The sequence below is a fragment of the Bombina bombina genome, chromosome 3, assembly GCF_027579735.1.
Source record: "Bombina bombina isolate aBomBom1 chromosome 3, aBomBom1.pri, whole genome shotgun sequence".
Classification (NCBI taxonomy): Eukaryota; Metazoa; Chordata; class Amphibia; order Anura; family Bombinatoridae; genus Bombina; species Bombina bombina.
This window is the reverse complement of record NC_069501.1, coordinates 848297359-848310446: the sequence shown is the minus strand read 5'-3', so window position 1 is coordinate 848310446 and position 13088 is coordinate 848297359. Positions and strand designations below refer to the sequence as shown.

The following is a 13088-nucleotide window of genomic DNA, read 5'->3' as shown; positions in this document are numbered from 1 at the left end:
GTAGGCATACAAGCTATACCTTGCCTGTGTTATTACTTAAATTTGTACTATTAATATCTCGACTGGATGTCATTGCATATGTTTTACTCTTCTGGCATAATTAACGCAATAAGGCATACTCTTTCGGCTATAGATCAAAATTCTTGCAGCTAGTTAATTATATGTATCGAGCACACCTAATCCAAGCATATAATTTCACATAATACCCCATACAGCCTTATGTAGCTGCAAACTTTCAGGAGCATATTATATTTAACTTTCAATTCTACACCAGATTATTTCACTTTAGTACTATGAGAATATTCAGCCGGGAGAAAACAAGAAATAGTTACAGGTAACTTGTGTTAGCTACCAATAAAACAGAAAAAAGGATATAACAATATAAAGTGTCTCAAATGTTCTTTTATATGCGCTCACTAGTGAGAGCCTATATGCTTTAGCCTTTTTTCTCTTTTATTTCCTTTTTTCTTTCCCTTTCCTTGTCTCTTTCCTTCCCTTCCTTTCCCTTTCCTTTCTCTCCTTTCTCGTTTTCCTTTCTTTTTCTTTTTCCTTCCTTTTGTTTACAGTTCCTTCTGTTCTTTAATGCATAAAGTTATTCAGCTTGTTGCTCGTTGTCCTTGCGGAAGGAGACACAATTGATTTCCACCTTAAGAGCAGCCAAGGCTTTACCCACTCCTGCGGGACTTGGCTTCTGTATACATACAAAAAATCCAATAACCAAGGCGGTGCTAGTTTAAAGGTAACCCAGTTAGCTTGAAATGCTATTAAGCCAGGAGAAACGATTAAAACACTGGCTTGTTTCTAGGGGCCTAAAACTGACAAAGCTTTCTCTTTGTGAGTGGGGGATACTGGGTTAAGCAGCTTAGCTCCATGTTAGTTTGTGCAGACATAACCGGTCTCTGCTTAAACTTCTGTCTTTCAAACTTCAGTCTGAATTTTTATAGCAGATTGGCGTAATGATCTGCGCTGGCCGGCTTCCCCAGCTAATCAGACTAGAAACGAACCCTTGCATATACTCCCAGCGCGGTCCTTCTGAAAGCCAATTCTGTGTATCTGTTAATACAATCCCTGCTACAGACCGTCGTATCCCCACTCACCCATTGCCGAAACTCTCGCTGGCCTCCGTTCTGCACCTTCCTGTCAGTGGGTGCCTTTGTCTCCTCGGCTTGTGTCTGCTCCTCCTGCTAGCTGGACGCTACTCACTGCTGTGCAGGTCCCAGCTGTCGGCTCCTACAATCGACCTGGGCTAAGTGTCCTCACGCCAAACTGTTGAGACCGGACTTCATGTCGTCATAGATGGTCAGGCAAGCCTCCCGTGGTTCTGCTGCAGGTACTGGGCACTCGAACTGCCAAGGCCGGCTTGTCAGGTATTTTCCTTGTAGCTTTTCTTCAGGGACTAACAGGTGGCTCTTTCCCTGTACAGAGCACCGCTGCACGCCACCTCCGTGTAGCTCCTCCCCTTCCGGTCAGAAGTGGCAATATTTCAGTAAGTCTTAACATTGAATCTAGTCTTGTCACAAAAAAAGTGTTAAAAATAAATATAATGCCCCTAGTTACAATTATACCAAAGATTTTCAGATTAAACTCAGCAGAAGAAAAAAAGGAAGAATAAAAGGTTTATTTTTGTTTCACTATTCTGCCTAAGAGTAAAGATGCCTATAGGCAACTGCACACAGAGCATAAGGACCAATATGTTTCAAAAATCTTTAAAACTATTTTTCTGTATTGTTAAGTTATTTTACAAATATGTGACATTTTTTAATATTTTAGCCTTAAAGTGAAGGTAAACTTTGGTGAATGAAAGCCCGTTTTTTTAAAAATACTATTAAAAACAGGGGTACTTTCATTCATCAAAGTTTACAAAGCAGCCATGTTGTTAAAAAAATTACGATTTTTTCTTTTCACAGCCAGAGCAGTTTCCCCCACCTAGAGATCCTCTATTCACACGTCAGCAATGACTAATCCTGCTTCCTCCAATCACAGCTTTCCCCCCAGGGTAGTCACTGCCTGAGGCCATGCTGTGATTGGAGGAAGCAGAATTAGTCATTGCTGACGTGTGAATAGAGGATCTCTAGGTGGGGGAAACTGCTCTGGCTGTGAAAAGAAAAAATGGTATTTTTTTTTAACAAAATGGCTGCTTTGTAAACTTTGATGAATGAAAGTACCCCTGTTTTTAAAGGGACAGTCAACACCATAATTTTTGTTGTTTAAAAAGAAAGACAATCCCTTTATTACCCATTCCCCAGTTTTGCATAACCAACACACTTATAATAATATACGTTTTACCTCTGTAATTACCTTGTATCTAAGCTTCGGAGCTTGATAAATATTTTAAGCAACATTCTAATCTACTCCTATTACCATTTTTTATTTGTTCTCTTGGTATCTTTATTTGAAATGCAGAAATGTAAGCTTAGGAGCCGGCCCATATTTGGTTCAGCACCTGGGTATGCTCTTTCTGAATCATGAAAGAAAAAAATTGGGTTCATATCACTTTAAATAATAAAAGCGCTACATTTGACACAGGAAACAGTGCTGCACTTAGTGGAAAAGTTAAAAAAAAAAAGTGCAGTTTAATTGGAATCCAGCCAATAGTTGTTATCATAGGAAAAACCTATTTTAGCAAAGTGTACAAGATGAGATATCCTTGGCAATCAAGATAAATGTCACAGTTCAATGTCAAAACAATGAAAAAGACCAAAGTTTTAAAGAGCATGGAAATGGAGTTTTATAATGAAAGTGTCATCCTATGTTACAATGTACAAGCAATTGAGATATAATTTTAGGGTATAAAATATCCTAGAAAATATAGCAAAATCCTGTGCATAATGAGATAAACAATTCCAACTTGCTTGTGGCTTTCAATATTTAATTGGCCCCACACAACACTGGATACTGTCCATACTTTCTCAATATTATTCTGGAAACAGTTTTTACTATACTGCAGGGGGAAAAATATTTGTTACAATAAACAAAACTACATCTGACAGATCCAGGCTAAAGATGTCTACATTTATTTAAAGCTGTTTGCTAACAGCTTGATCAGAGATGACAATTCTCCTGTAAACTGGCTCTTTCACAACTCATTAAATCAGTTTGCTTAACACAAATATGCAATTTGCTCAGGGGTAACACCTTATTTTCATTATATAACAGCAATACCCCTTAGAACAACTGTCCAGTTCATCACTAAAATATTAAGAACAGATATGTAAGCATCAGGGTCACACTGACTAAGATATAACTGAGTTTATAGTTCATATAGAAACAGAAATATTCTTATAATAGAATGTCCACAACTCCAACAAATTACCTTCATAGACTACTACATTATGCTGAAAACTTTTATTGCACACAGTTTTTTGATTAAAACCATCTGTTACATATATTTATTTCACAATAGTGTATAAAAAGAGAGACTGTAGATTTGTTCTAATACACGTATATTAGCACACTGCTAGTATAGGGCTAGATTCGCAAAACAGTTAACCAGAGCTCTGAGGCCGCGCAATCCCAACCTTACCATACATTCCATTCCACTCAAGAGATCACGTTTACTTTCAATTTGTAAAACGAGCATTACATCCGACACGTGCAAACAGCCACAATAAACCCAATATCGCTCGTGGATAACCGTTAGCACGCCACTCGTAATCTGGCACGTGGTAATTGACAAGGTTTCTGCATTTTGGACAAAGACAACTGATTCTTAATAATTCATACCACCATTTTAAAAATGAAATAAAAAAAATATATTAAAACCAGATCTTTAAGATGGTGTTTTTGCTGGTTTTAATTTAGATTTTAATTTAAATAAAGGGACAGTAAAGTCGAAATTAAACTTCTGTGATTCGGATAGAGCTTGCGATTGTAAACAACTTTCCAGTTTGCAATTGTAAATAGCATTCTAATTTACTTCTATAATCAAATTTATTTTGTTCTTTTGGTATCCTTTGTTGAAGCACAATGGAATATGGATGTGACTTTAGCCATCTATGACAGCAGTGTTTGCAACAATCTTTGTAGCAATGTTATTCACTTGTTGCAAACACGACTGCTATAGAATGCTACACGCCCAAGCTATTGAGCACTTATGAGCCGATATAGGTTTACTCCTCAACAAAGGATACCAAAAGAACAAAGACAATTTGATACTATTAGATAGCAGAAGTAAAATGGAAAGTTGTTTAAAATGGCAAACTCTATTAAATCATGGAAGTTTAATTTTGACTTTACTGTCCTTGTAAGTTGGCCCAGTATGGTAGCAGACTCTACAGGGAGTGCATAATTATTAGGCAAGTTGTATTTTTGAGGATTAATTTTATTATTGAACAACAACCATGTTCTCAATGAACCCAAAAACTCATTAATATCAAAGCTGAATAGTTTTGGAAGTAGTTTTTAGTTTGTTTTTAGTTATAGCTATTTTAGGGGGATATCTGTGTGTGCAGGTGACTATTACTGTGCATAATTATTAGGCAACTTAACAAAAAACAAATATATACCCATTTCAATTATTTATTTTTACCAGTGAAACCAATATAACATCTCAACATTCACAAATATACATTTCTGACATTCAAAAACAAAACAAAAACAAATCAGTGACCAATATAGCCACCTTTCTTTGCAAGGACACTCAAAAGCCTGCCATCCATGGATTCTGTCAGTGTTTTGATCTGTTCACCATCAACATTGCGTGCAGCAGCAACCACAGCCTCCCAGACACTGTTCAGAGAGGTGTACTGTTTTCCCTCCTTGTAAATCTCACATTTGATGATGGACCACAGGTTCTCAATGGGGTTCAGATCAGGTGAACAAGGAGGCCATGTCATTAGATTTTCTTCTTTTATACCCTTTCTTGCCAGCCACGCTGTGGAGTACTTGGACGCGTGTGATGGAGCATTGTCCTGCATGAAAATCATGTTTTTCTTGAAGGATGCAGACCACTGCTTGAAGAAGGTGTCTTCCAGAAACTGGCAGTAGGACTGGGAGTTGAGCTTGACTTCATCCTCAACCAGAAAAGGCCCCACAAGCTCATCTTTGATGATACCAGCCCAAACCAGTACTCCACCTCCACCTTGCTGGTGTCTGAGTCGGACTGGAGCTCTCTGCCCTTTACCAATCCAGCCACGGGCCCATCCATCTGGCCCATCAAGACTCACTCTCATTTCATCAGTCCATAAAACCTTAGAAAAATCAGTCTTGAGATATTTCTTGGTCCAGTCTTGACGTTTCAGCTTGTGTGTCTTGTTCAGTGGTGGTCGTCTTTCAGCCTTTCTTACCTTGGCCATGTCTCTGAGTATTGCACACCTTGTGCTTTTGGGCACTCCAGTGATGTTGCAGCTCTGAAATATGGCCAAACTGGTGGCAAGTGGCATCTTGGCAGCTGCACGCTTGACTTTTCTCAGTTCATGGGCAGTTATTTTGCGCCTTGCTTTTTCCACACGCTTCTTGCGACCCTGTTGACTATTTTGAATGAAACACTTGATTGTTCGATGATCACGCTTCAGAAGCTTTGCAATTTTAAGAGTGCTGCATCCCTCTGCAAGATATCTCACTATTTTTGACTTTTCTGAGCCTGTCAAGTCCTTCTTTTGACCCATTTTGCCAAAGGAAAGGAAGTTGCCTAATAATTATGCACACCTGATATAGGGTGTTGATGTCATTAGACCACACCCCTTCTCATTACAGAGATGCACATCACCTAATATGCTTAATTGGTAGTAGGCTTTCGAGCCTATACAGCTTGGAGTAAGACAACATGCATAAAGAGGATGATGTGGTCAAAATACTCATTTGCCTAATAATTCTGCACTCCCTGTAGAATGTTCTAATCTAGTCCAGCTTCTGTTCTTGCTTAAAGGGACATTAAACATTTGAGATCGTAATATAAAATGATAAATTGTATATATAAAACAACTCTGCAATATATTTTCATTATTTATTTTGTCCTCTTTGCCTGTAATTCCATTCTGAAATTGTGAGCTTTTCAGTTCCTGTTAGAAATGGAACTGCAGAACACTGTTAAATCCAGCACAACCATTGGCTGCACACTCTAGTGACCTATTTATAACGGTCCCTAATTGGCCACAGCAGAGAATGTAACACAAGTTACAACATGGCAGCTCCCAGTGTTTTATAGACACTAAAACTTTACACTTATTAAAACAACTAATGAAACTTTAAAAAATACATCTACATGTTAGTCATGGACTAATCTTTTCTTTGAATGCATCATTCTATCTAGCATGTATTTAGTGTTTAATGTCCCTTTAAAGGGACAGTAAAGTCATAATTGGACATTCATGAATTAGACAGAGCATACCATTTTAAACAACTTTCCAATTTATTTCTGTTATTTCATTTGCTTCCTTCTCTTGTTATCCTTTGCTGAAATGTTTTTCTAGGTAAGCTCAGGAGCAGTAAGCCTAGGTTCTAGCTGCTGATTGGTGGCTGCATTTATATACCGATTGTCATTGGATCATCCATTTGTTTAGTTAAATTTCAGTAGTGCATTGCTGCTCCTTCAACAAACGATGCCAAGGGAATTAAGCAAATATTATCATAGACTTAAACTGGAAAGTTGTTTAAAATGATATGTTCTACCTAAATCATGAAAGAAAATGTTTGAGTTTCATGTCCCTTTAATGAAGTTCTGAAGTAAATTTTAGTTAGTGTCTTTTAAAACAAAAATAGATAAAATAGAAAGAACCCATTTTTACTTGATATGTTTTTTTTATACGCGTGGACAGTTTTTTGTCAAATCTCAGGGTAAATGAATTACAAAGACTATGAGGCAAGCAATTATATTTTAATTGGCTTATTGAAGATCAGGGAATGATTTGGACCCCTTGTGTGCTGCATCTCATATGGTGTTGGCTTAAACAAATGCAAGAAAGACAATAGCATGATTTGTGCTGTGTCATGGTTTGAAGTTAACCAACTAGTCTTCTTGACTGATATTTCTGTTTGGCAAAAATGCAAGAGTTCTCAAACAAAACCTAAAAATAAAATATTCAAAAATTGTAAGACACTGATGTTTTGAAGGATTTGTATGAAGAAGAAAGCCAAGCACAGGCTTCTCATATTGATTCCCGGTATCTCCAACCGTACAAACAGCAGCAATCTTCCAAATACTCAGCACCAGTAGTGTTCAGTATAAAAACATTTATTTGTTAAAAAAAAATTATAATAAAAACAATGTAACACTAAGGATGTGGTGACAGGAGTACATAAATATGTCCCTGTACTTTGCAACGCGTTTCTCGGCGATAGACTCATCAGGCATCTGAGATACCGTGAGTCAACCAGCTGATAGGCTGAGAGTTATCATCACGCTCCTATTAACACAATAGAGTGCTATTACTAAATGTGAGTACCATGTCGGGCGGACATGATGTAGCGAATCATGTCCGCCCGACATCGCTAAATGCCAACAGCATACGCTGTCAGCATTTAATATTGCAGACAATGCCGCCCCTTGCACATTCACGGCCAATTGGCCGCTAGCAGGGAGTGTCATATCTGATCGGGATGATTGCAGTCCGCCACCTCAGAGGTGGAGGATGCGTTAAGGAGCAGTGGTCTTAACTTATGTTTCCAGTGAGTCCGAAACATTGGGAGGAGCAAGCAGCATCGGCTGCTAGATAAATCTCCCCCTACATGTCCAGGACTAGTGGAAATTTCTAGCCCTTTAGGTGTTTGTGTATATCAACTTAAAATATGTATGCATTACATATATTCATATTTAATTTCATATCTTAATTCTCATTTGTCAAATTAGGGGATCAAAATTAGTTAAAAAAAACAAACAAAAACCTTTTTCAGCCAGTTTATATTATCAAAAGCAGTATTTTTTGGCTCTAAAAATTGTTTCAAAAGAACCGCATCATAAAAGATAGAGGTTTGCTGTATTGGTTTCATCTTTTTCCAAGCCATTTGGTTAACAATGATTTTAGTATTATGATGATGATTAGGGTATCCAGTACTATCTCTTTATTAAGCAGATCATTTTATACATACCCGTGGGAATGTTGTAAATCGATCCAATTCTTCCACAAAGCAAAACATTTGTAAACTGATTGCAGACATCACAATTAAAAGACTGGCAGTGAACACGACAAGGCTTCCTAGCTTTTTACCAGGTCCAAATATTTTATACACAAAATCTTCAAGGGCAGGTGATATTTTGATCAGTCGAACTACCCGTAGAACCTTTAAAAAGAGAATATTTTTGTGTTATATGTAAATATAGGTAAACAGAAGTTTTGTATATTTGTTATACTTGTATAGATATTGGTGATAACACGCTTTTCACTGTAAAGACAATACTATTTATTTTATTGGAACATGTCAATAGCTCATTGCATTATTTGTTTCAATTATTTTGTTTAACACTGGGATACTGTTAATTCATTGTATTACCAACATTTTTATGAAAATCGTTCATTTTATCTAATAATGCAGACACTAAGGCCTAATTTCCGTTGCTATTAAAACTGGTAGTAATATAAAGCTTCTGCCAAGACCTTAAAGGGACAGGCTACTCCATAATTTTTATTGATCAAAAAGATAGATAATCCCTTTATTACCCATTCCCTGGTTTTGCATAACCAACACTTGTTATATTAATACACTTTTTACCTATGTGATTACCTTGTTTCTAAGCCTCTGCAGACTGTCCCCTTATCTCACTTCTATTGACAGACTTGCATTTTAGCCAATCAGTGCTGACTCTTAAATAACTCCACTGGAATGAGCACAGTGTTATCTATACGACACACATGATCTAGCAGTGTCCAACTGTCAAAAACTCAAAATACACTGAGATATGAGGCAGTTCCACGGCTTAGAAATTAGCATATGAGCCTATCTAGGTTTGGCTTTCCACAAAGAATACCAAGAAAGCAAAGCAAATTTGATCATAAAAGTAAATTGTGAAGTTGTTTAAAATTGTATGCCCTATCGAAATCATGAACGTTTCATTTTGACTAGACTGTACCTTTAATGGAGATACTTGTGGTTGCCACCAGTTTACACAGTTTAGAACAGCAATGGAAACTAGGCATAAATGAATAGTCTAGTCAAAATGAAGCCTTCATGATTTAGATAGAGCATGCATTTTTAATCAACTTTCTAATTTACTCCTATTATCAAATTTCCTTGGTATCTTTATTTGCATGTAAGCTTAGAAGCCGTCACATTTTTGCTTCAGCACCTGGGTAGCGCATGCTGATTGGTTTCTACATTTAGACACCAATCATAAAGTGTTACTCATGTGTAGAACCAAAAATGGGCCGGCTCCTATGAAGAAAATTGATAATAGGAGTAAATGAGAAAGTTGTTTAAAATTGCCTGCTTTATCTGAATCATAAAGGTTTAATTTTGACTAGACTATCCCTTAATATTTTTGCACCTACAGTATTTTTTTTTTACCTATAATAATATAATTTATCTGTTTCAATAAAACAAATCACTTTATTCAAGGGTATATCACAATCTTGTTGTTAAAAAGACTTGGTATAAAAGGAAATTGTTAGCAAAATGTCTAGACATGCATATGAAATACATATTTGCAAGGAAAAACAGTTTAGTAACAGTTGTTTAAATGTAAATGAACCTATGCAGGAATTGTGTGTACAATTTATATCTAAGTATCCATTTTTTATGAAGTTAGGGACAGCTCCCATAGGACAGGCACAAGTCTCCACAAGCCACAGAAGAGCAAGTAGATCAATTCAGACATATAAAATAAATCATTTTTAAAAGCAGCAATACATTATGGGCCAGATAAAAAGTGGAGCGTTATTTAACTTTCCCGCTCAAGCATTAACTGCACTAGAAGTAAGCTTTTGTTCGTATTATGTAATGTTATACGCTCAGCCTTTCCCTTTAATTCCAGCTCCTCCCTCTTTAATACTGACCGTTACTTATGACAGCCTCTTCCTTTCACTAATTGCTTGAATTAAAGCAATGTCTATGTGGTGAACACGGTCGCTATACTTTTAGTTACCAATTCGATTCCTACGTTGTCCTGAGAATCTACTTTCCTTTCTGTGTGCCTGCTCTAAGATTGGATCTTCACTTCTACCTATGATCAGCTTTACACCTACCTTCTCTACAGACCGCTTACGCTGTTAGCCTGCACGCTCTCTTCCAGGCTGAGCCATTCTCTCTCATCCCTCCTGCAAGCATCATATCCGGAAGGCTCCGGAATCTCCTACTGAATTGCTGCGCTACCAACAGCCGTGAAAGATGCAATCTAAGCCAGTCTCTGCTTATCCTGGCAAACAGGGAATCAAATTCTCTCACACTGTTCCTGTTCTAAACTGCAGACTGCAAATGAGCTCTCCTAAGGCTGCCACTTCCCAAAGGTATATTTTATAATCTTCCATCTTCTAGCAAGAATTGGACATTATATCCTTTACCTGTTTTATTCCTGGTTGCCATATTCCAGCAGGTCATTTGACTTCACTGTTTCAGTATTTCTTCATCCTTTGGGTTATACTGTATTTCCCATCTGATAAATGCTAAATGGTATGCTAGCACAGATATGTTTGTCTGTTCAAGATCTGAGAGGTACTATTAGCAACAATTACAACTTTTCTCAGTTTAGTTGTTTATGAAGTATCAACCTAATTTAAATACTTCAATTTTCTATATTATTACTTTACCTAATCACATAGATACTGAATAGAGGAAATCCGTATTCAAGTATTGCATATTAGAAGTTAAAAGTAAACTGTTTTTGCTCATGTGCTAACCTAATGAGCACAAAAAGCTGAACTTACAATAACCTAATGACATAGATACTGAATAGAGGAAATCTGTATTCAAGGATTGCAGTTTAATTCAAGCACTATATATATATATATATATATATATATATATATATATATATATATATATATATATATATATATATATATATATATAAATTACTTTTCCTCAGAGCAAAAAGGATCCCAAAGGAATGGGCATGCACATCACATCTCTTAATCAGAAAGTGGATTACTTGGCTTGTGGGTTAACTGAGGTTCATGCTGAAGTTTTGGCTCTTAAAGGACTTATCAAAGATATTTTTACTCCTAAAATATCTGACACTCCAGAACCTACTCTCAATCCCCCATGACATTTTCTGGAAATAGGTCTAAATTCAGACACTTCAGAAATGCCTGTCTTTTTCTCATTGAAGCCCAGAACATATAGTATCGATAAAATAAAGGTCTGTACTGTTATTTCATATATGAAGGGCGAAGCAAGAGCATGGGCTAATCAATTCATTGAAAAAGACGACCATATTCTTAATTCCTTAGATGACTTCTTTTCTGCCATGGCCACGTTATATGATGATACTAACAAGCAATTGACTGCTGAAAATAATCTTAGATCTCTTAAGCAAGGGAAAAAACTAATGGAAGAATATGTGGCACACTTCCAGATGTGGAGTAAGGACTAAGAGTGGAACCAACTGAGTTTAAGGAATCAATTCCGGCTGGGTTTGGCTGAACATCTTAAAGACAAACTAGCTTGTATTGATTTACCTGAAACCCTTGACGCTCTGATTAAAACATGCATTACTTTGGATAGACGTTATAGGGAAAGAAAGTCTGAGAAATCTCACTCTCAGTTCTATCTAAGAGGGAATACAGTACACCTTCCTGAAAAGCTCTCCCAACCTCCTGCTCCAATGGACATCGGTGCGGTAAAAGGTCCACTCTCACAAGAGGAGAAGATACAAAGAAAATTGGCTAATTTATGTCTCTATTGTGTTAGCAGTGAACATAATGTTTCTACCTGCCCCAGTTTGCTATGCCAAAAGAAGGGAAGATCTCCACTATACAACTTCTATTTTTTTATTTTATTTTTATTGTCAGGAAAAAAAAAAAAGAAAACATACTCTCAACCATACATAACTAAATATAGTTTGTATATAAACAAGAGAGAAAATGCAAATCAAAATATTAACATCAAAGACACATTTGGTTGAGTACAAAGAAGAATATTATCCATATCCTGACATTTTATACACATACACTATACAACTTCTAAATAAAATCAACATTGCTTCACATGCTCACTTCCTTTGTCTCTACAGTGGGATCATCAGGTCATCCAAACTGAGGGAATAATTGACACTGGAACTTACGGGACGTTTATTGATTTGTCTTTGGTGAAAAAGAATAAAATACCCTGTGTGTTGAAGCATATTCCTGTCCATATCAGAGTTATTGATGGTTCTACTTATTTAAAAGCCCCCATCACACACCACACAGTACCAATTCTTATTACTACTCCTTCTGGTCACACCGAATATATCACCTTTGACATCATTCACTCATCCATTCACCCCAAAATTCTAGGGCACCCCTAGTCAAAGAAACATAATACTAACATAGATTGGATACAAAATAACATAAATTTCCAGTCACCTTATTGTCAATCCTCTTTTATCCCTCATTTATCTATTTGTCATATTTGTACATCTATTCTACTCTAGAATATTCTAAATTTAAAGATGTATTTGATTTTAAGGAAGCAGAATCACTACCTCCACATTGATCATATGATTGCCCTATTGACACCTTACCTGGAGCTAAGATACCCATTGGCAGGATTTACCCTTTATCTCAGCAAGAATTACTGCACCTACAAGAGTACTTAGATGATAACCTAAGAAAATGTTTTATATCTCCTTCCACCTCTCCAGCCGCATCAGGTATCTTTTTCATGAAAAATAAGGATGGAACACTTCGACCCATTATAGATTACAGAGCCCTAAATACTATAACAGTTAAAAATCGATACCCTCTACCTCTCATACTGGAACTTCTGGAACATCTCACAAATGCCACCATCTTTACTAAACTCGATTTAAAAGGGGCCTATAATTTAATTAGGATAAAGGAAGGGGACAAATTGAAAACTGCTTTTAGAACTCGCTATGGCCTATTTCAGTATAATGTGATGCCATTCGGGCTCTGCAATGCCCCTGCTACGTTTCAACACTTTATTAACGAGATCTTCAAGGATTTGATTGACATTTGGGTAGTCATATATCTCGATGACATCCTCATTTATTCAAG

The 13088-nt window shown here is 36.7% G+C and overlaps 1 protein-coding gene across 2 annotated transcripts in view; it reads right to left on the bottom strand.

Moving 5' to 3' along the window:
* Window positions 1-13088, bottom strand: part of NALCN (sodium leak channel, non-selective) — a 1159715-nt gene that overhangs the window by 507592 nt on the left and 639035 nt on the right. For both annotated transcript variants that reach the window (XM_053707809.1, XM_053707808.1), the window contains one exon: window positions 8026-8217. In XM_053707809.1, coding sequence (XP_053563784.1) covers window positions 8026-8217 — 192 coding nt within the window. The remainder of the gene's footprint in view (window positions 1-8025; window positions 8218-13088) is intronic.